General features: G+C 41.7%; 1 protein-coding gene across 3 annotated transcripts in view; it reads left to right on the plus strand.

The window, feature by feature from the left end:
- The first annotated feature begins 29 nt into the window (after window positions 1-29).
- LOC138957063 (dentin sialophosphoprotein-like) overlaps window positions 30-21653 on the plus strand; it is a 21763-nt gene continuing 139 nt past the window's right edge. Inside the window, exons 1-7 of one of the 3 annotated variants that reach the window (XM_070328233.1) lie at window positions 30-3522; window positions 4430-4646; window positions 6224-6439; window positions 7278-7496; window positions 8669-8884; window positions 14178-14384; window positions 16309-21653. The exon at window positions 16309-21653 is cut by the window's right edge and continues 139 nt beyond it. In XM_070328233.1, coding sequence (XP_070184334.1) covers window positions 4528-4646; window positions 6224-6439; window positions 7278-7496; window positions 8669-8884; window positions 14178-14384; window positions 16309-16852 — 1521 coding nt within the window. In that variant the 5' untranslated portion in view covers window positions 30-3522; window positions 4430-4527 and the 3' untranslated portion in view covers window positions 16853-21653. The remainder of the gene's footprint in view (window positions 3523-4429; window positions 4647-6223; window positions 6440-7277; window positions 7497-8668; window positions 8885-14177; window positions 14385-16308) is intronic. The other 2 variants (XM_070328234.1, XM_070328235.1) reach the window with 2 other exon arrangements.

Below are 21653 nucleotides of genomic sequence, written 5' to 3' on the forward strand. Positions count from 1 at the left end.
TCCACCTGTGTGTGAGCCCCGCTTAACACTTTTTGCACACCACACACACGGCATCCGATGCGCCATCGCAAACTCACTCCAGACAGAGGGCATTATGGGAGTTGCCGCGAAATTCTGATGCAGCCATATTGCCGCTATGACAGCGCTTGTGGTGCCGGTTTCGTTAGCAAGTTTGAAGCTAATGGTCGAATACGTGAGAAAAGCCAAGGTAAGTTGATTGGGTAATGAATTTTAGTTTTAATTGTGTGATTGGAGGTGCTTATCACACTCCTTTTATAGGTTATGTTTAATTTCAGAAAACAATGCATAAATGAGTACAAGACTCGTCTTGACAGTTTTGTGCCGAACCAGCTTACGACATGACTTTTTTACTGTTAGAACGGTTGATACCTGGAATAGTCTTGACAGCACGATTGTAAACGCAAATACTCTGAATGATTTCAAGAAAAAAAATCGATAATGCCTTCGAATCGTACAGTTACTGCAGCCCAACGTGTGCCACCCATTGAAATCAAAACAGCTCGATTCTAAATCTAATAGCCTAATAGGCCTAAATAAAAAGCATGGAAATAAACGGAGCTTCGACTGTCCGGGGCCTAGCATTGTAAGCCGTTCGGCTTACTTTACGCCGAAATAACATCTCTAGTACGCGGAACTCGATTTGGTGTACGCCGAAATGCAAAAACCTGTTATTCCCAAACAGTGAACCCAAACAGTCCCAGCTTTCGTTTTGTGCGCTGTTCCATTCAATTCTCAATCGGTTTGACAGTTTGCTTGAGCACGCACTTCCTCTGGCAATCGCTCGAGCTTGCTTTGTGCCGGTGTTTTGTGGCTCTAGACTTGAAATAATGTCTCGAAGCAACATTGTTGAACGTGGTCAGCTATTCAGTGACAAAGAATCCAGGTATTCCTGGAAGTGGGTATGGCACTTTCAGGCCAGATGACACAAGATTGTCAGTTTTCTTGTTTTCTGTCTGTGTTTTGCTTGTTGGTGAAGGCATAATTTAGTTGCTCAATCTTCTTTGGGGGGGGGGGGGTCTGGAACAATAGGTCCACCCCACCAAAAAGTCAACATAGAATTAGTTATGATGTTTTTAGCCTTTTGGCTTGGGTACGGCCAAGTCAAAAAGGTGGGAAAGGTTAGAAATAGTCATAACAAGTTCACTTTTGGGTCTTTTTCAAATCTGTTTGCTGCATCTTTTCTGTGACCAGTGTGGCTATGCACTGACACACAAAAAAGTGGAGAAAGGGGAGAAATTAAGATTTTTTCTTGCTAGTTACTACATCACAGTCAGGGATTGTTGACATGTACATTGTCAAGAGGTCAAAACAAATTTTAAAAGCTGTTGAACACTGCAGTAGTGTTGCTCTAATCAAGGCGAGTCTGGAACAATAGGTCCACCCCACCAAAAAGTCAACATGGAATTAGTTATGATTTTTTTAGCCTTTTGGCTTGGGTACGGCCAAGTCATAAAGGTGAGAGGGGTTACAAATAGTCATAACAAGTTCAGTTTGGGGTCTTTTTGAAATCTGTTTGATGCATCTTGTCTGTGACAATTGTGGCTATGCACTCAAAGTCAAAAAAGTGCAGAAAGGTGACAAATGAAGATTTTTCCTTCTTACAAGACAATGTGTGATTTGGCACATTTTGCCTCAGTCTTTATCAAGAGCCTGTCTAACCCACTTTGAAGCTGTTGGAGACTGCAGTAGTGTTCCTTACATCAAGGCGAGTGCACAATGGTGCATTTCTAACCCCCCCCCCCTAATGTTCACTTTAATATCAATCAATCAATAGATATTCAGTCACAGTTTAACTAACTCATTCACCCTGATCACTCACTCATCCATCCATCACAACAACACTGTTTGATGCACACACTGCCTGCCTTCCGCACTGGGAAGCCGCTTCGCTTCGCAACAACAACAACAACACTGAAAACTCGCCGGCCGGAAATACCCCCACGTACCACATGTGTGCTTGTTTCTTCCGACTAATATCAATTTTGGAAAAAAAGGACAAAACTGGATGAACAATTCTACGGCCCCAGCAATATCATTACTCTGAAAGGGGAACCGGAAGTGGCTGGTCCCCAGGTTTCAAAGTTGACCGATATTCCCACTAAAGTGACCTAGATCCTGAGACAGCCATCCAGTAGAATGTAGGTCCGTGGTGCGCGCGTCCGCAGTGCAGATCTATATGAGCGGGCCCGCTCTTTCTCTCTCGGGGTTACTTCCCTTTTCGTTTGAAGCGATTTATGTAATCGTAACTCATCATACACTTGTTTACATCTTCATTCTCACTGCCTTTCCCGCAGTGGGGCACTGCGGTTATGAAATTAAAGGCCCCTCCTGTTTTTGGAACCGCAGGAGCTTTCTAGTTTGCTGTTAGGTAGATTTTTGGTTCCTCTTTCCTGTCATGCTCTCTTTTTCTTCATGAATTCTTTTCTTTTTTCTGCCTTCTTGCTCATTCACCTGTATTTTTTCCAAAAATCTCTTCTTTTGCCGCTTGTCTCGCGATTCATGTATAGTTTAATCTGTTAGTGTTCTGATGTAAGTCCAGCAGTAGATAGGTTAAGCCTATTTTAACATACTGGAAACTGGTAATCTTCCAGTAGGTATTAATTTAGTTTTACTAAAGCCTGCTGGGACACAAGTAATGGGTTAGTGCATTTGTAAACAGGAATCGCTTGACAAGTGGCCCCCTTCATCCCCCCCTTCCTCATTCTGATATGGCTCTGCGTAGTCGGCTGGACGTTAAGCAACAAATAAACAAACAAAAAATCTCACTGCCTTAATAATATGTTGGTATGTATAATATTAGATTAAGAGATGTTGTGTGTTGTGAACAACATGTATCAGTAGGTGTGTGGGTTGGGTTAAAAGTCTTATGTACTTTTTAACCAGCTTTTAGTTATCCAAAAGAAAATATTTACCTAAATTGAAAATAAAATTGTTTGGTTAAACCCTGTGACAAGATAAGGCTATCGATCATTGTAATGGTATGATGGAAGAAGGTCGCTGCTTAACTGGCATACTGTGAAATCCATATATATCAGAATATTCTAAAATCAGTTTGAAGTACCTGCAAAAACTAGAAAGTAGAAATGTAAATGTTGACATACTGTCCCGTCGAAGCAACCACTCTATCCAAAACTGATCGCACAAGAATAGTTCATTTAATCACAGCATAATTCTGAATTAGGTTTAGGACGGAGAATTTTGTGACTGGACTTTGCACAAAAATGTTGTGAACTCTGTTCAAAGGAGATTTTTACTTTGTTAGGAGAACCAAAAGACTTTGAGAATTAGAAAACCTTAATAATACTAAGTAAAAATTGTCTGTTTACCGCATCATTGTTAACAATCTTTGTTTTTCAATTAAATATAGAAAGCCAGCAGAGCACGCTCATGTAGGGCGACACAGGATCAAGGCAGTCGACCAGACCAGACCTGTAGCAACGCCACTGAGTTGGTCTCTTCAGTGTCGAGCCGTCCAAACTCGCCCACAGCTTTCTCCAGCAGGTACATTATGTTTTCTATGGCAGAGACTTTACCTACCTCACTTGTGCTTATTCACTGTTAGCAAACCACGGTGTTGCGTTGTTTGATTTAAAAGGGCTATATAGGGGTCACTAGGATTCTTTCACAGATGGTTAGCCTATATGTGGCTTTACAGCAAATGAGCTCGTTCAGGCCGGGTAGCCAATATCTGGGTTAGCGTGATCAACTCTAAGCCAAAGACCTGCGCAGTAAAATAGTCGGGGAGGTGTCCTCTAAATTGTCTGAAACTTCCATGAAAATTTAAATAATCTCGAATTACTGAACTTCTGTGATCCTGATTTGGCCTTCGTGGTCTGTGGGACCCCTCAAAGCAACAGCTGATTATTTGCAGGGAATCTTGCATTGGTCAACTTCCATGGTAGGGCAAAATGCAATAAACATAATCTCTAAATTACTTCCAGGTCACAATATCATTTGGAATGTACCTGTTTACCTATATGGAAATGGGGGGAAAATCTGTACACACTCAGTAACAAATGGGGAATCAAAGAAAAATGGGGAAGCAAAAAATTCTCCGTTTTCTCAACTAATTTCCTTTAGGGGGGCTTTTAGGACAAAGGGTACTGTGAGGAAATATAGTTGAAAAAAATGGGAAATTTTTTGCTGCCCCATTCTTTTTTGTGTTGCTGATGTTAAATAGATTCGTTATAAAGTTTGAATAGAGGCAAAATTGAGGTTGATATTCACGGAATGGCCTCCTTGAACCTTCCAGTTTAATTTGATATTCACGGAATGGCGGCTGTGTCCTTCCCTTTTATTGGATGTCGACGGAATGGCTGCGCTTCCTGTGAACATCAAAAATGCTTTCATCTTATTGACCAATGAAAATTCTCGTTACAAATAAACGTGCAATTTATTTATATTGCAGTGGACAGTACCACGATTCTGGCGACAAAAGGAATTGATCAACAAGTACAAGACGATGGAAGTTCTGAATCACCTGGGAAGAAGCGGAAGAATGTTTTCATGGATACAGGCACAAATCCTCCAGGGACACAGGACCACGGACCAGACCCGACCAGGAGTGGAGACGCCACGGAGCAGTTCTCTTCAATTCCTGACTCACCCACAGGCGTCTACGGCAGGTAGGTTAAACAGTCAATTGTAGTGGTGTCATGGTGGAGGTGATGATAATTATGATGGTGTGACATGTATGAGAGAGAGAGAGAGGAACAGCTTTTTTAGTTATCTTTACAATGTGACGCATGCTTTTGCGAAATGAGGCATGACACTTACAGTTGAATATTTCACGAACTTGATGTTTTCCATTGCTAATTAGTTGACTTCACTTGGCCGTCACCTCCTACCTACGGGTGCCGTGTGTGTTTTGTGCAAAAAGTGTTATCGAAGCTGTGTGTCGTGTGTGTCGTAAGTTCCAACGATAATACACAAATGGGGAATTCTTGATTTTTACGTTTTTTCTGACAAATTGAGGCATGAACTTTCAGGAAATATAGTTGAAAAAAATGGGGAATTTTTTGGCTTCCCCATTTTTTTCAAATTCCCCATTTGTTACCGAGTGTGTACAGATTTGTTCCTCATTTGAATAGAGGTACACGCCCACAGAACCGACTACACACACAAACACACACACACACCCCATAGTTGTCATGGTGGAGGTGATGATAATTATGATGGTGTGACATGTAAGAGAGAGAGAGAGGAACAGTTTTTGACTCACATGCGAAGCAAAAGTGAGTCTATGTACTCACCCGAGTCGTCCGTCCGGACGTCCGGAAAACTTTAACGTTGGATATTTCTTGGACACTATTCAGTCTATCAGTACCAAATTTGGCAAGATGGTGTATGATAAGGCCCCCAAAAACATACATAGCATCTTGACCTTGCTTCAAGGTCAAGGTCGCAGGGGCCATAAATGTTGTCTAAAAAACAGCTATTTTTCCCATTTTTCCCATTTTCTCTGAAGTTTTTGAGATTGAATACCTCACCAATATATGATATATAGGGCAAAGTAAGCCCCATCTTTTGATATCAGTTTGGTTTACCTTGCTTCAAGGTCAAGGTCACAGGAGCTCTTCAAAGTTGGATTGTATACATATTTTGAAGTGACCTTGACCCTGAACTATGGAAGATAACTGTTTCAAACTTAAAAATTATGTGGGGCACATGTTATGCTTTCATCATGAGACACATTTGGTCACATATGATCAAGGTCAAGGTCACTTTGACCCTTATGAAATGTGACCAAAATAAGGTAGTGAACCACTAAAAGTGACCATATCTCATGGTAGAAAGAGCCAATAAGCACCATTGTACTTCCTATGTCTTGAATTAACAGCTTTGTGTTGCATGACCTTGGATGACCTTGACCTTGGGTCAAGGTCACATGTATTTTGGTAGGAAAAATGTGTAAAGCATGTGAGTCGTATGGGCTTTGCCCTTCTTGTTTTAGTTATCTTTACAATGTGACGCATGCTTTTGCGAAATGAGGCATGACACTTACAGTTGAATATTTTACGAACTTGATGTTTTCCATTGCTAATTAGTTGACTTCACATCGCCGTCACCTCCTACCCATGGGTGTGTTTTGTATTAGTCTTTATGCTGGGGTAGGTCCTTTGCGTTTCGTTTCGTGTTTTCCAATCCTGTTTTTAAAATATTTTTCAAGTTATTTATTTATTTCCTTTGTTGTTTATATTAGCAGTGACTACCAGTACCACGATTCTGGCGACAAAAGGAATCAACAAGTACAAGACAATGGAAGTTCTGAATCACCTGGGAAGAAGCGGAAGGTTTCCATGGATACAGACACAAGTCCTCCAGGGACACAGGACCACGGACCAGACCAGACCAGGAGTGGAGACGCCACGGAGCAGTTCTCTTCAATTCCTGACTCGCCAAGAGCAGTCTATGGCAGGTAGGTTAAACAGTCAATTGTAGTGGTGTCATGGTGGAGGTGATGATAATTATGATGGTGTGACATGTATGAGAGAGAGAGAGGAACAGCTTTTTTAGTTATCTTTACAATGTGACGCATGCTTTTGCGAAATGAGGCATGACACTTACAGTTGAATATTTCACGAACTTGATGTTTTCCATTGCTAATTAGTTGACTTCACTTGGCCGTCACCTCCTACCTACGGGTGCCATGTGTGTTTTGTGCAAAAAGTGTTATCGAAGCTGTGTGTCGTGTGTGTCGTAAGTTCCAACGATAATACACAAATGGGGAATTCTTGATTTTTACGTTTTTTCTGACAAATTGAGGCATGTACTTTCAGGAAATATAGTTGAAAAAAATGGGGAATTTTTTGGCTTCCCCATTATTTTCAAATTCCCCATTTGTTACCGAGTGTGTACAGATTTGTTCCTCATTTGAATAGAGGTACACGCCCACAGAACCGACTACACACACAAACACACACACACACCCCATAGTTGTCATGGTGGAGGTGATGATAATTATGATGGTGTGACATGTAAGAGAGAGAGAGGAACAGTTTTTTTAGTTATCTTTACAATGTGACGCTTGCTTTTGCGAAATGAGGCATGACACTTACAGTTGAATATTTCACGAACTTGATGTTTTCCATTGCTAATTAGTTGACTTCACATCGCCGTCACCTCCTACCCATGGGTGTGTTTTGTATTAGTCTTTATGCTGGGGTAGGTCCTTTGCGTTTCGTTTCGTGTTTTCCAATCCTGTTTTTAAAATATTTGTCAAGTTATTTATTTATTTCCTTTGTTGTTTATATTAGCAGTGACTACCAGTACCACGATTCTGGCGACAAAAGGAATCAACAAGTACAAGACAATGGAAGTTCTGAATCACCTGGGAAGAAGCGGAAGAAGGTTTCCATGGATACAGACACAAGTCCTCCAGGGACACAGGACCACGGACCAGACCAGACCAGGAGTGGAGACGCCACGGAGCAGTTCTCTTCAATTCCTGACTCGCCAAGAGCAGTCTATGGCAGGTAGGTTAAACAGTCAATTGTAGTGGTGTCATGGTGGAGGTGATGATAATTATGATGGTGTGACATGTATGAGAGAGAGAGAGAGGAACAGCTTTTTTAGTTATCTTTACAATGTGACGCATGCTTTTGCGAAATGAGGCATGACACTTACAGTTGAATATTTCACGAACTTGATGTTTTCCATTGCTAATTAGTTGACTTCACTTGGCCGTCACCTCCTACCTACGGGTGCCGTGTGTGTTTTGTGCAAAAAGTGTTATCGAAGCTGTGTGTCGTGTGTGTCGTAAGTTCCAACGATAATACACAAATGGGGAATTCTTGATTTTTACGTTTTTTCTGACAAATTGAGGCATGTACTTTCAGGAAATATAGTTGAAAAAAATGGGGAATTTTTTGGCTTCCCCATTTTTTTCAAATTCCCCATTTGTTACCGAGTGTGTACAGATTTGTTCCTCATTTGAATAGAGGTACACGCCCACAGAACCGACTACACACACAAACACACACACCCCATAGTTGTCATGGTGGAGGTGATGATAATTATGATGGTGTGACATGTAAGAGAGAGAGAGGAACAGTTTTTTGAGTCACTTGAGAAAATGTGACTCTATGTAATCGGTCAGTGTTAGTCTGTCCGGCCGGCCGTCCGTAGACACCACCTTAACGTTGGACTTTTCTCGGAAACTATCAAAGCGATCGGGCTCATATTTTGTTTAGTCGTGACCTCCAATGACCTCTACACTTTAACGATGGTTTCGTTGACCTTTGACCTTTTTCAAGGTCACAGGTCAGCGTCAAAGGAAAAATTAGACATTTTATATCTTTGACAAAGTTCATCGGATGTGATTGAAACTTTGTAGGATTATTCTTTACATCAAAGTATTTACATCTGTAGCCTTTTACGAACGTTATCAGAAAAACAAGGGAGATAACTAGCCTTTTCTGTTCGGCAACACACAACTTAACGTTGGGCTTTTCTCGGAAACTATAAAAGTGACCGGGCTCAAATTTTATGTGAACGTGACTCATTGTGTTGTGAATAGCAATTTCTTCCTGTCCATCTGATGCCTCATATAATATTCAGAACTGCGAAAGTGACTCGATCGAGCGTTTGCTCTTCTTGTTAAAATATTTGTCAAGTTATTTATTTCCTTTGTTGTTATTATTTGCAGTGACTACCAGTACCACGATTCTGGCGACAAAAGGAATCAACAAGTACAAGACGATGGAAGTTCTGAATCCCCTGGGAAGAAGCGGAAAAAGGTTTCCATGGATACAGACACAAGTCCTCCAGGGACACAGGACCACGGACCAGACCAGACCAGGAGTGGAGACGCCACGGAGCAGTTCTCTTCAATTCCTGACTCGCCCACAGCCGTCTACGGCAGGTAGGTTAAACAGTCAATTGTAGTGGTGTCATGGTGGAGGTGATGATAATTATGATGGTGTGACATGTATGAGAGAGAGAGAGAGGAACAGGTTTTTTTAGTTATCTTTACAATGTGACGCATGCTTTTGCCAAATGAGGCATGACACTTACAGTTGAATATTTCACGAACTTAATGTTTTCCATTGCTAATTAGTTGACTTCACATAGCCGTCACCACCCCCCGCGGGTTAGGGGGAGTCCCATATTGATTGGGACTAGAAAGAATTTACCCGATGCTACCCAGCATGTCGTAAGAGGCGACTAACGGTTCTGTTTCTTCTCTTCTTTTGTCTTATTTCTGCCTTACCAGTCCTTTCACCTATATTTCCTTCCAAGAAAACTCTCCCTACTATTCCCTGCAGTTTTCCAATTCTTTTCTTGTTGTCTTATTTGACTGGATCCATCACCTTTATTTCACTTACCAATAAAGTCTTCTTTTCCACATCCTTATTTCTCTGCACCCCGCATGTCGTATGAGGCGACTAACGGATTCTGTTTCTCCTTTTACCCTTGTTAAGTGGTTCTTGTATAGAATATAGTCAATGTTTGTAAAGATTTTAGTCAAGCAGTATGTAAGAAATGTTTAGTCCTTTGTACTGGAAACTTGCATTCTCCCAGTAAGGTCATACATTGTACTACGTTGCAAGCCCCTGGAGCAATTTTTTTATTAGTGCTTTTGTGAACAAGAAACACTTAACAAGTGGCTCTATCCCATTTACCCCCCCCCCCCCCCCCCCCCCCTTTCCCCTATCCCATCTCCCCCCCTTTCCCTCGTCGCGATATAACCTTCGTGGTTGAAAACGACGTTAAACACCAAATAAAGAAAGAAAGAATAGCCGTCACCTCCTATACCTATGGGTGCCGTGTGTGTTTTGTGCAAAAAGTGTTATCGAAGCTGTGTGTGGTGTGTGTGGTAAGTTCCAACGAAAATACACAAATGGGGAATTCTTGATTTTTACGTTTTTTCCGACAAATTGATGCATGTACTTTCAGGAAATATAGTTGAAAAAAATGGGGAATTTTTTGGCTTCCCCATTTTTTCAAATTCCCCATTTGTTACCGAGTGTGTACAGATTTTTTCCTCATTTGTATAGATGTATACGCCCACAGAACCGACTACACACACCAGACATGGGATTCTTCCGTAAATTTACGGAATTCCGTAAATATTTAGGCTCCAGGGATCATTCTTGAGATTCGTGCAAATCCGCTGAGAAAATTTTGAGGTATATGTAGGTATAGACCCAAGTTTTTCGGCCGGTCCGCTGATCGCGACGCTCCATTCCATACTATTCTTGAACGGTTGGTTCCTAAAACGGTCGACTGTTGCTGGTCGAACCTTCCCACATGGATCCCACGTGGGCCCCAAGTGGGATCCCACATGGTGACGTTGTGGGAAGTCCCACATGGGCGCCATGTGGGATTTGATTACGACTTCCAGTGGGAGCCCAGTGGAAAGTAAATGGGACACCTGTGGGACACGACTGGAAAACGGGTGGGGCACGAGTGGGATCAGGGTGGGAAACGAGTGGGATTCATGGGTGGAAAACGAGTGGGATTCAGGTAGGAAGCGAGTGGGAAGCAAGTGGGATTCGGGTGGGAAACAAGTGGGGTTTAAATCGGAAACGTGTGGGACTTCTTAATTTTTCTTCTTCTGACTTCCGTAGAGGACTGGGTTCTTGCGAACGTCTCAAGAGTCCTGCGAATTTAAAAATCATCAATGTATAAAGAAAAACAAGAACAACTGATACACACAGATACATATTCAAGCACACACACACACTAGTTTTTGAGTCACTTGAGAAAATGTGACTATGTAATCGGTCAGTGTTAGTCTGTCCGGCCGGCCGTCCCGCCGGCCGTCCGTAGACACCACCTTAACGTTGGACTTTTCTCGGAAACTATCAAAGCGATCGGGCTCATATTTTGTTTAGTCGTGACCTCCAATGACCTCTACACTTTAACGATGGTTTCGTTGACCTTTGACCTTTTTCAAGGTCACAGGTCAGCGTCAAAGGAAAAATTAGACATTTTATATCTTTGACAAAGTTCATCGGATGTGATTGAAACTTTGTAGGATTATTCTTTACATCAAAGTATTTACATCTGTAGCCTTTTACGAACGTTATCAGAAAAACAAGGGAGATAACTAGCCTTTTCTGTTCGGCAACACACAACTTAACGTTGGGCTTTTCTCGGAAACTATAAAAGTGACCGGGCTCAAATTTTATGTGAACGTGACTCATTGTGTTGTGAATAGCAATTTCTTCCTGTCCATCTGATGCCTCATATAATATTCAGAACTGCGAAAGTGACTCGATCGAGCGTTTGCTCTTCTTGTTAATCACTCAAATCGAGTCATCGAGCGCGCGTGCAGCCACGTGCCGTGGGAAAGCCGTGTTGATGCGTTCATCAACCTTCGAGTTTGACAGTAATCCCACTGATCGTCTTCGCTTTGTTGAATATGAAGCACCGCCATTACATTACTCGGTGTTCTTCAGATGTAATCTTTAATCCATGCACATGCAATACTCGCGCGCACGGAACGTATTCAGTCTATTCGCCGGCAATTGTAGCAAATTTCACACACTCTCAATCCGACAATCGGCAGGCCCAACGCGGAACTGAACAGGGCAGAATAGTAGTCCCGCAGTGAAAACAAAAATCCTTGAAAATATTTAGTCATCACGTGAGTGAATAAACCATTCTAGAGACAACAGTTGTTATTAACAGAACTGCAATAATTACACACATATAAAATACTTTGGTGTATTCAACGTTTGGCACGATTCAAACGAGTCTAGTGTAAACAGCGTGTGCTGTGACGTCACCGATCTCGATGGAGCAACTTGCAGACTCGCGCAGTGACAGTGTGACTCGCGCTCGCAGCGTCTGAACATTTTCCTCGCACGCTGTGTGGGAACGAAGAGGGAATTCCCACTTTTATCCCATTTCTGTCGAAGTGCAAGCTTGTTTCCCAGAGACTAAGGGACGGTCCATGTTTATACCACTTTCTTCCCATAGCTTTGACTGTGGGAGTTCTGTGGGATGGGAGTGGGCCCACTCTCCCATCCTCTTCCCACTTATTCACCTCTGGGAACCCAGTGGGATTTCAATATGCGTGTTACTTGGGTATACCTATGGGTGCCGTGTGTGTTTTGTGCAAAAAGTGTTATCGAAGCTGTGTGTGGTGTGTGTGGTAAGTTCCAACGAAAATACACAAATGGGGAATTCTTGATTTTTACGTTTTTTCCGACAAATTGAGGCATGTACTTTCAGGAAATATAGTTGAAAAAAATGGGGAATTTTTTGGCTTCCCCATTTTTTCAAATTCCCCATTTGTTACCGAGTGTGTACAGATTTTTTCCTCATTTGTATAGATGTATACGCCCACAGAACCGACTACACACACCAGACATGGGATTCTTCCGTAAATTTACGGAATTCCGTAAATATTTAGGCTCCAGGGATCATTCTTGAGATTCGTGCAAATCCGCTGAGAAAATTTTGAGGTATATGTAGGTATAGACCCAAGTTTTTCGGCCGGTCCGCTGATCGCGACGCTCCATTCCATACTATTCTTGAACGGTTGGTTCCTAAAACGGTCGACTGTTGCTGGTCGATCCGTATGGGAACGCGCTCTTTGTCTCCTACAGTCACCGTTTCAACGTAGCTATTGGGGATTCAGAATAAGCATACCGTATGAGAATGATTCGGCGCCATTTTTACATCGCTTCGCGCCACCTGCCAAAATGATAAGGAAGCTAAAGCGAGACGAAACCGTTCTAGCCCGGGAAATTGATCAGCAGAAGTACAAGAAAAATCTCTGGAGATTCGACTGGCTCGATGAAGTTGTTACTTGTATCATTGAGCTGGAAAGACGAGAAAGGCCAGAAGACACAAGACATATTTTGTGTTTTGTTCTTGTCTGAACTCGTGGAGAAAACAATCACTTTTCAATCATAACAATATTTTAGAGATACATGCTTGGAACCAGTAATAGACTTGATACATGCTGTGTTTAACACAGTGCCACCACACCATTGTTGTCTCCATGAAAAAGACACTAAACTTGCAGTGGACTCTGACAAACTATTTTCTACTCATGGAAAACAGTTCTGCTTTAATTCAAGGTGAGGTAAAAAAAAAATATCAATTTTCTTTCATATATATATGTTTCCCTGCTGTTTGAATTGTTGTTATTGCCATTGATAGAAGCTCGATGATTAAGCTGAAATATGCATTTCAGGGCCATTTTTGTGTGTCTAAAACACTAAAAACCTTCAGCTTCTGGGGGCGAAGCCCCCAGACCCCAACCCTACTGGGGGCCTTCTGCAACCCCCCAGACCCCCACCTTCTTTTTCACTTTTTCTGAATCCCATGTCTGACACACACAGACACAAACACACACACACACCCCATAGTTGTCATGGTGGAGGTGATAATTATGATGGACATTGGTGTGACATGTATGAGAGAGAGAGAGAGAGGAACAGGTTTTTTTAGTTATCTTTACAATGTGACGCATGCTTTTGCCAAATGAGGCATGACACTTACAGTTGAATATTTCACGAACTTGATGTTTTCCATTGCTAATTAGTTGACTTCACATAGCCGTCACCTCCTACCTATGGGTGCCGTGTGTGTTTTGTGCAAAAAGTGTTATCGAAGCTGTGTGTCGTGTGTGTGGTAAGTTCCAACGAAAATACACAAATGGGGAATTCTTGATTTTTACGTTTTTTCCGACAAATTGAGGCATGTACTTTCAGGAAATATAGTTGAAAAAAATGGGGAATTTTTTGGCATCCCCATTTTTTTCAAATTCCCCATTTGTTACCAAGTGTGTACAGATTTTTTCCTCATTTGTATAGATGTACACGCCCACAGAACCGACTACACACACACAGACACACACACACACCCCATAGTTGTCATGGTGGAGGTGATGATAATTATGATGGTGTGACATGTATGAGAGAGAGAGAGAGGAACAGTTTTTTTTAGTTATCTTTACAATGTCACGCATGCTTTTGCCAAATGAGGCATGACACTTACAGTTGAATATTTTATGAACTTGATGTTTTCCATTGCTAATTAGTTGACTTCACATAGCCGTCACCTCCTACCTATGGGTATTTTTTGTATTAGTCTTTATGCTGGGGTAGGTCGTTTGCGTTTTGTTTCGTGTTTTCCAATCCTGTTTTTAAATTATTTGTCAAGTTATTTATTTCCTTTGTTGTTTATATTTACAGTGACTACCAGTACCACGATTCTGGCGACAAAAGGAATCAACAAGTACAAGACGATGGAAGTTCTGAATCACCTGGGAAGAAGGTTTCCATGGATACAGACACAAGTCCTCCAGTGACACAGGACCACGGACCAGACCGGACCAAGAGTGGAGACGCCACGGAGCAGTTCTCTTCAATTCCTGACTCGCCCACAGCCGTCTACAGCAGGTAGGTTAAACAGTGAATTGTAGTGGTGTCATAGTGGTGGTGATAATAAGTCTATGGCAGAGACTTACCATACCTGATGTGAGCTTATTCACTAAGTAACGACATACAATCGCCAAACGAGCTATGCTCGGCAGTACAGAAAGAGAAGGCGTCACCCTCCTCCCTCGTGTCGGGTACAGACCATCAGATCTCGTTGACGAACTATTACCAGAAAAGGATGACTATTACCAGAAAAGGAGAAGAACAACACCTCCTGGCGGTAGAGAAGGGAAGGTAATCGGGTTGCCTGACTATATGATGCAATTCTTTTGTCTTTGGGAAATTCACTTTGGTTCTTTTTCAAGTCCTATTTCCACATTTAGGAATAAATGCATTTAGTAACATCTTGTGATAAGTATTTAGAAATACAAATAATAAGACAAATATTTAGTTGTTCGTGAGAAAATCCTCTCATAATGGTGCATGTTCTCTCTGTCTCTCTCTCTCTAGATTAGGCTTTGCCTAAAACCTCTATCCTTTGGTAATAAAGTTCAGTTTCAGTTTCTCTCTCTCTCTCTCTCGTTTGTCTCTCTCTCTTGTTTGTCTCTCTCTCTCTCTCTCTCTCTCTCTCTCTCTCTCTCTCTCTCTCTCTCTCTCTCTCTCTCTCTCTCTCTCTCTCTCTCTCTCTCTCAGAAGTCAGAAGTCTTTGGTAGCCGTCAACCAATCTCTTCAAAAAAGTATAGATGAGATGACAGAATGGTGCACCACTAATGCAATGGTTATTCACCCTGTTAAGACGAAAAGTATGGTGATTACAACTAGACCAAAACACCAATTAAAACCCTTACAACTTCAACTGTCAATTGATTCAACTCAAGTGCAACAAGTTAAAGAGCATAAATTATTAGGGGTTACCGTTGATCAAGAATTGAAATGGCAAACTCACTTGAGTAAAATTTGCAAATTAGTATCTAAAAATTTGTACTTATTGTCTAAATTAAGACATTATGCCGATGTGGAAGCACTCAAGTTGTTTTATTACGCTCACATAATGCCCCATATCAACTTTGCTTCAACACTTTGGGATAACTGCAGTGATGTTCATCTCAAACGACTCAATTCTCTTCATCGCCGTGCTGCAAAACTAATTCTGCATGAGTCAAATAAGCCAACAGATGATAAATTAAAGCTCCTTAATTTCCTTCCCTTGAAAGATCAGTTGACGCTAAACAAGGCTGTCTTTATGTACAAAGTAATTAACAATAATGTTCCTGGATATTTAAAATCACATTTCAGACATGCCACAAAAAGATATGGGTCCCAGAACCTGATTCCCCCCATCCCTCGTCTAGACTTGTATAAGTCGAGTTTAGCCTTCTCAGGAGCGTCTATGGAATTCCATACCCCTACCCCTCCGAAATGCCTCTTCTGTGAAAACGTTTAGGCGCCAGTTTCATTCCCGCTTAATGGGTAAATAGAACGCTTTTCATGTCTGATATTTTAGTGCTTTTTACATTTAGTCAAGTTATGTTTGTATTTTGATTTGTTCTTTATGTGTATGTATTGATAATGATATACATGCGAATGATTGGGACAATTCCTCCCCACATTTGTTTTCTCCCTTTTGTTATTAGTTGTTTTGGATGTTTATATGCAATGCATTATTGCAACTATGCTGCAATTTCCAAACTATATTGTTTTTCCCATTTTTGAATGTGTATACAAAACCATAACCCTTTTCTTATTCCTATTTACATTATGTACGTCTGTAAGTAACAATAACCTTGTCAATTTTACTATCTATATTATGTGCGTCTGTATTAAGTGTTTGTATAAGGGACAGGTTGTAAGATTAGGCTTTGCCTAAAACCTCTATCCTTTGGTAATAAAGTTCAGTTTCAGTTTCTCTCCAGATTGCTAAAAGAAATGGTTCTTCTATTTGCAGTGACTATGACGATTCTGGCGACGAATGGTATCCACCAGACGAAGGAAGTTCAGATTCATGTGGGACGATTTGGACGATTTCCGTGGATACAGACACAATTTCAATGACTCAGGATGCTAATGAGAGGGCCTTTTCGAACACACCCGCCTGCAGCAGTGCTCCAAGTTCTGAGAAGTATGATGTCTCCGTGGAAACCAGGACTGGGAATCAAAAGAAGTGGGACAAAAAACATTATTGTAAATTTTGTAACACTCTGAAGACCAAGTTAAGTGCACATCTTCAAAATGTACATAAGAATGAATTAGAGGTTGCTGCTGTTGTGGCTTTGCCAAAAAATAGCAAGGAAAGAAAGGAAGCGTTTGGGAAGCTTCAGAATGATGGGGATAACGAACATAATGCCAATGTGTTGAGAAAAGGGTCTGGTTGCTTGATTCCTAAGTACCGCGGGAAAAATCGAAATGTGGATGAATGTTTGGCATGTCCACACTGTAAGGGACTCTATCTGAAAGCACTCTTGTCAAAACACATGAAAACCTGTCCCTAAAAACCTGTGGATGGTACATACATGAAAGGAACATGTAGAAAGATAGCAAATGTAATGATGCCAGTCAGTGTGTCAATTTCTGCTGGATTCCGACAAATGAAGCAAGATGACATAGCTAGACTTATTCGGGCAGATGGGTTAATTCTGAAGCTGGGTGAAAGGTTGTTTGAGAAAAGAGATGCTGAAGAGCACACTGGTAGCCAGATTGCAAGCAGGCTTCGTGAATTGGGTAGGTTGTTGGAGGTGCTGAGAGAGCGCTCGCAAATGAAAGTCAGCAACCTGATAGCTGCTCTTGATCCATGCAATTTCGATCTCCTAATTGCCTGTGTTCGAGTAATGTCTGCATATGACGACAACATGCACATCTACAAGAAAGGATCATTGGCCCTTAAGATAGGGTACTCATTAAAAAAGTGTCCAACAACCTACCCAATTCACGAAGACTGCTTGCAATCTGGCCACCAGTGTGCTCTTCAGCATCTCTTTTCTCAAACAACCTTTCACCCAGCTGCAGAATTAACCCATCTGCCCGAATAAGTCTAGCTATGTCATCTTGCTTCATTTTACCCAGAACATTTTGTCTTCGTATGGTTCAGAAAGTTTTAAATATCTGACAGGTGTAAAACGGTCTTGTAATGAATGTCTGACCTTTATCAGATTGTTGAACATTTCGTTGGCATTCGCTGGAGTTATTGCGCTGTCGTTTAGGGCAATGTTGATTTGAGTCGTAACTGCCCTCACGTTTTTTATCATCTCCTCGAGATCTTTGATTCGTCCTGGACCCAAACGCGTCGCGGTTTCAACACTGGGACCGGACTCGCGGTAAGGTCTGGCGTCTGATGAGGGCCGATGGGTTTCCTGTTTGTTTGTTGCTTCTCCAGTAGGATTACAAAAGCCGTTTTCTTCTTCAGGCGACGTCGAGCCATCGTCGGATTCGTTTGAATTTGCTTCAGCCTTGTTGCCTTGTGAAGCCATCGTTGGGTCGTTGGGTGGTTGAGAAGAGGCTGAGAGACAGCTCGGCTTAGACGATGATAAGTTGTCTCTCTGGCGCTCAGTTTTCACTGTTTCTTATTGCATTCTCCGCTAAAGAACCCTCGTCTACTGAAGTCTCTTTTGCAGTGGGACCCTCCGGGTCTGATTCACACCCAGAACTGTTCTCTCCATCAGGCTTCAGTGCATCTTTCCTCTCTGGCCTTTCCGCATTCAAATTCTGGTGACAATTCTCACTGAGCTGAGCTGAAATGAGCTGGGAAGTAGTTAGAAGTGGGGCAGGTCCTAAAGAGGACCAGAGCCCAAGGAAAAGAGAAGAGAAGAGGTCCGACTCGAGAACCAGGGAGAGTTGGTGAATAGAGTTCTGTAATGTTCTCGTGATTAATTAACATAAGCATTCAAGGACGCAACATCATGGTTGATCTTTCTTTATTCCATGCCTTGCTCAAGTGTCCCATAGTTCCCTTTTATAATCCGGGCATCCATTCACCGGATGTAAACAACTAAAGTGAAAGTACAAAGCGAAAGTAGATTATTATATCCCTCCTAACCTTGGATAATTTTATGCAACAGAAAGATTCAAGAATGTCTTGTTTTTGATTAACTTAAATTATGGCACATTTCTAATGATTATGACTTTAAACTGAAAATAAACATTATTTGGAATTCCTCCTCCAAGTGAATTGAGAGTTCAATTATAATTGTTTTTGTAATCGTTCATTCTCATCACACACTTGTGATACTGGACAAAACTAAAATTGTTTCTTGGGATCAATTTAAACATAATCATGTCACTTGATTTACTTGAGAAAATATAAATGAATGTCATTTCACACAACCTACTGGTTTTTTTGGTGTTTTTTTTAAATAACACAAATGTATTTTTATATGAGAAAAAAAAAATGTTTGTGACTTAAAAATGAGTTATGTACACACAAAGTCTTTGAGGTGTATGGGTGTTGTGTGTCGTCGGCTGGATCTGCGGACCAGCAACTGTTGTGGAGGCGGAGGCTCCTGTTGATTTTCGTCGTCAGCTGGTAGTCAGTGGGGGTGGCGGGGGGGTCCGGAACAACGGGTGTTGTCACAGGGTCTTCAAGAGGAGCGGGCTTCACAGAAGGCGGCATGCGGCGAAAAAGTGAAGAATTTCTGGTCACCGATGAGCCGTCTGGTTTCCGCGCAGTGACCATTGAGCCGTTTGTTTTGGTCACCAACAGAGGAGTTGGATGGAAGTTGGTCGAAAGTTTATTGTCTGTTCTCTGTTTGATTAGGACAGAGTCACCACTAGCAATGTTTGTTGTTTTAGCATGGTGTCGTTTATCGGCGGCGTCTTTCATTCTGTTTTGCGGCGTGATCCCGGATGCGGATTTCCGCATCGTTGGGGTGAAGTGGGGTTTGGGAATCGGGGAGTTTTGTTCTCGGAGCCCGACTGAACATGAGGAAGTGGGGGGAGTACTGGGTGGTGCAATGGGGCTCTACAGAACCTATGTAGTTCTTGTTTCCAGCTTCAGCGTTGAACGTGAGCGGATCGGATTGCCTTCATCATAGGTTTGTTGAACACTTCTGCCTGTGCATTTGCTTTCGGCCATAGGGGGGTTATTCGTCTGTGTTTTATTCCGCATGATTTCATGTACATTTTCCATTTTTGGCTTATGAATTGCGGGCCGTTGTCTGATTTAACGACATTGGGAATGCCGAAGAGAGAGAAGATCTTGTCAACGACTGGGATCAGGGAGTCAACAGACGTGTTTCTCATTATTCCAACGATGGGTTATCGTGAATACTCACCCGTTATGACTAGTAGAGTTTCACCGGTGTGAAGTGGGCCACAGAAATCTATGCTTTCGGTTTCGGTTAATATATCATATGGGTTTGTTTTACCTCGTCGCCAAATGTAATGTTCTCGTGATTAACATAAGCATTCAAGGACGCAACATCATGGTTGATCTTTCTTTATTCCACGCCTTGCTCAAGTGTCCCATAATTCCCTTTTATAATCCGGGCATCCATTCACCGGATGTAAACAACTAAAGTACAAAGCGAAAGTAGATTATTATAAGTCCTAGAAATCCTGATTGAGGCGAAGTGCAAGTCGGGCGGTGAGGCTGGCTTGTCTTGACTTGTGATGAGATGGCTTGAAGCAGCTGTCGTCCTCGTGGCGTTTCCGAACACCCCCCCCAAAGGTCACTATCAAGGAGCACACACCTCCGGGGCAGCTAGTTTGCGTCCCCGGTGGAAAAAAACAACTAAAAAGATGGGCCAGAGTCATGACCGTGGCCAATTTACCCTAGCCCCATCACATTCATTTCTTGCAACGCTTACAACCAAGGCTTGGATGGTGGGAGAGAGGGGATGGTCCTCAAGAGGACTCAACCCAACTCCACGTAATTTAACACGCGCATCAGACGTCATAATTTTCACATTTACACTTTTACAGACTTGAAATACTGGATTTGCTCCATATTTCCTCACGCAGACATTTCACAACTCATACCTACTTAAAACTGTGTTGATTATGTTCTATGATGACACAGAAATATTGAGTTCCTGACGGCCCGAGAGGACTTAAGGTTATTGGGGGGATTGAATTGAATTGAATTGAATTGAACTTTATTTTACAAGGATTAAGATTTAAGGCTACGCCTTTTCTTACAATCTGTAAGATTGAGTTTATTTTAGAAGGGGGCGGGGGGGGGGTACGGGGGAGTGTGCGATCCCGGTTGGTAGTTATGTCCAGGTACTGTGATTTAAAGGGAATTTATCAAATTGAATCGTTTGCGCAGAGCATTATTATTTTTTTCCCGCACCGCTTTTGTCATGCCAAACTTTTTCCTCTGAAAAATTTGGCGGCAACTTTGGCCAAGATTTGTTAGAGCATTAGTTTGAGTATCGGGCAGATGGGTTAATTCTGAAGCTGGGTGAATTGGTGTTGTGAAACCTAATCCTTCTGAGAACAACCAATAACAATAACCAAAAGGCCATTATGGTTTAAACAGACCTGAGAACCCATACGATTTCGCCGTATTCTGTACGCATGATTGTCGAGAATACAATCGGTACGGTCAGTGGGAAAAAAATACGACGAGAAAAATTTCTAGACTACTTTTATTCACAAGCCCATCTTGAAGCCGATCCAGTATTTTGACACATGATTACAGTTTTTGTCAGTAAAAATAGAAAAAAGGATTTGTTTTAAATGTACATGTATAGGTAAACTTAATTAACGATGTGGCGGACGCGTGTGAAGCATGTTTGAATCATGGATGTTCAAATGCTGTGGGGAGTACGCTCATTGTTCTGAAAATACACCAAGTTTGTTTGAGAATACTCTAAGTGCAAAACAGGGGTTCCCAGGTCTGTTTAAAGCACAAAGCTAATGATGTTGCAGTATCACATTAACATCACAAATACTTTTTTAAACCGCATCTTAAAAATTGGTGTCAAGCCTGACCCCAATTTGAAATATTAAAACCAACAGAATGTTTTGGTTTATTCCTCCGATTAAAATAACACTGTGATTATATTTTGACGAGTACACATGTGCCTGTGCCTCAAATGTCACCATACAAATGTAAAATCCAATCTTGGACTTAGTGACGTCTTGTGACACAGTTCGAACCTTTAAAAGGGTTTTTGTTTCCCTCAAGGTCACACTTGAAAATTCCTTGATCTCAGTAACAATTCCTTTTTAGTAAAGAACAAAATTAATGATGACAACAACTCGCTAACATACCGTTATGGCCTGGCCAACACTGCATGTGTAGTCGCTGAACATTACGACAAGTCCAAACAACTTTTGCTTATTTTGAATTCA

This window comes from Littorina saxatilis, unplaced genomic scaffold (genome assembly GCF_037325665.1).
Source record: "Littorina saxatilis isolate snail1 unplaced genomic scaffold, US_GU_Lsax_2.0 scaffold_1259, whole genome shotgun sequence".
In the NCBI taxonomy this organism is placed as follows: Eukaryota; Metazoa; Mollusca; class Gastropoda; order Littorinimorpha; family Littorinidae; genus Littorina; species Littorina saxatilis.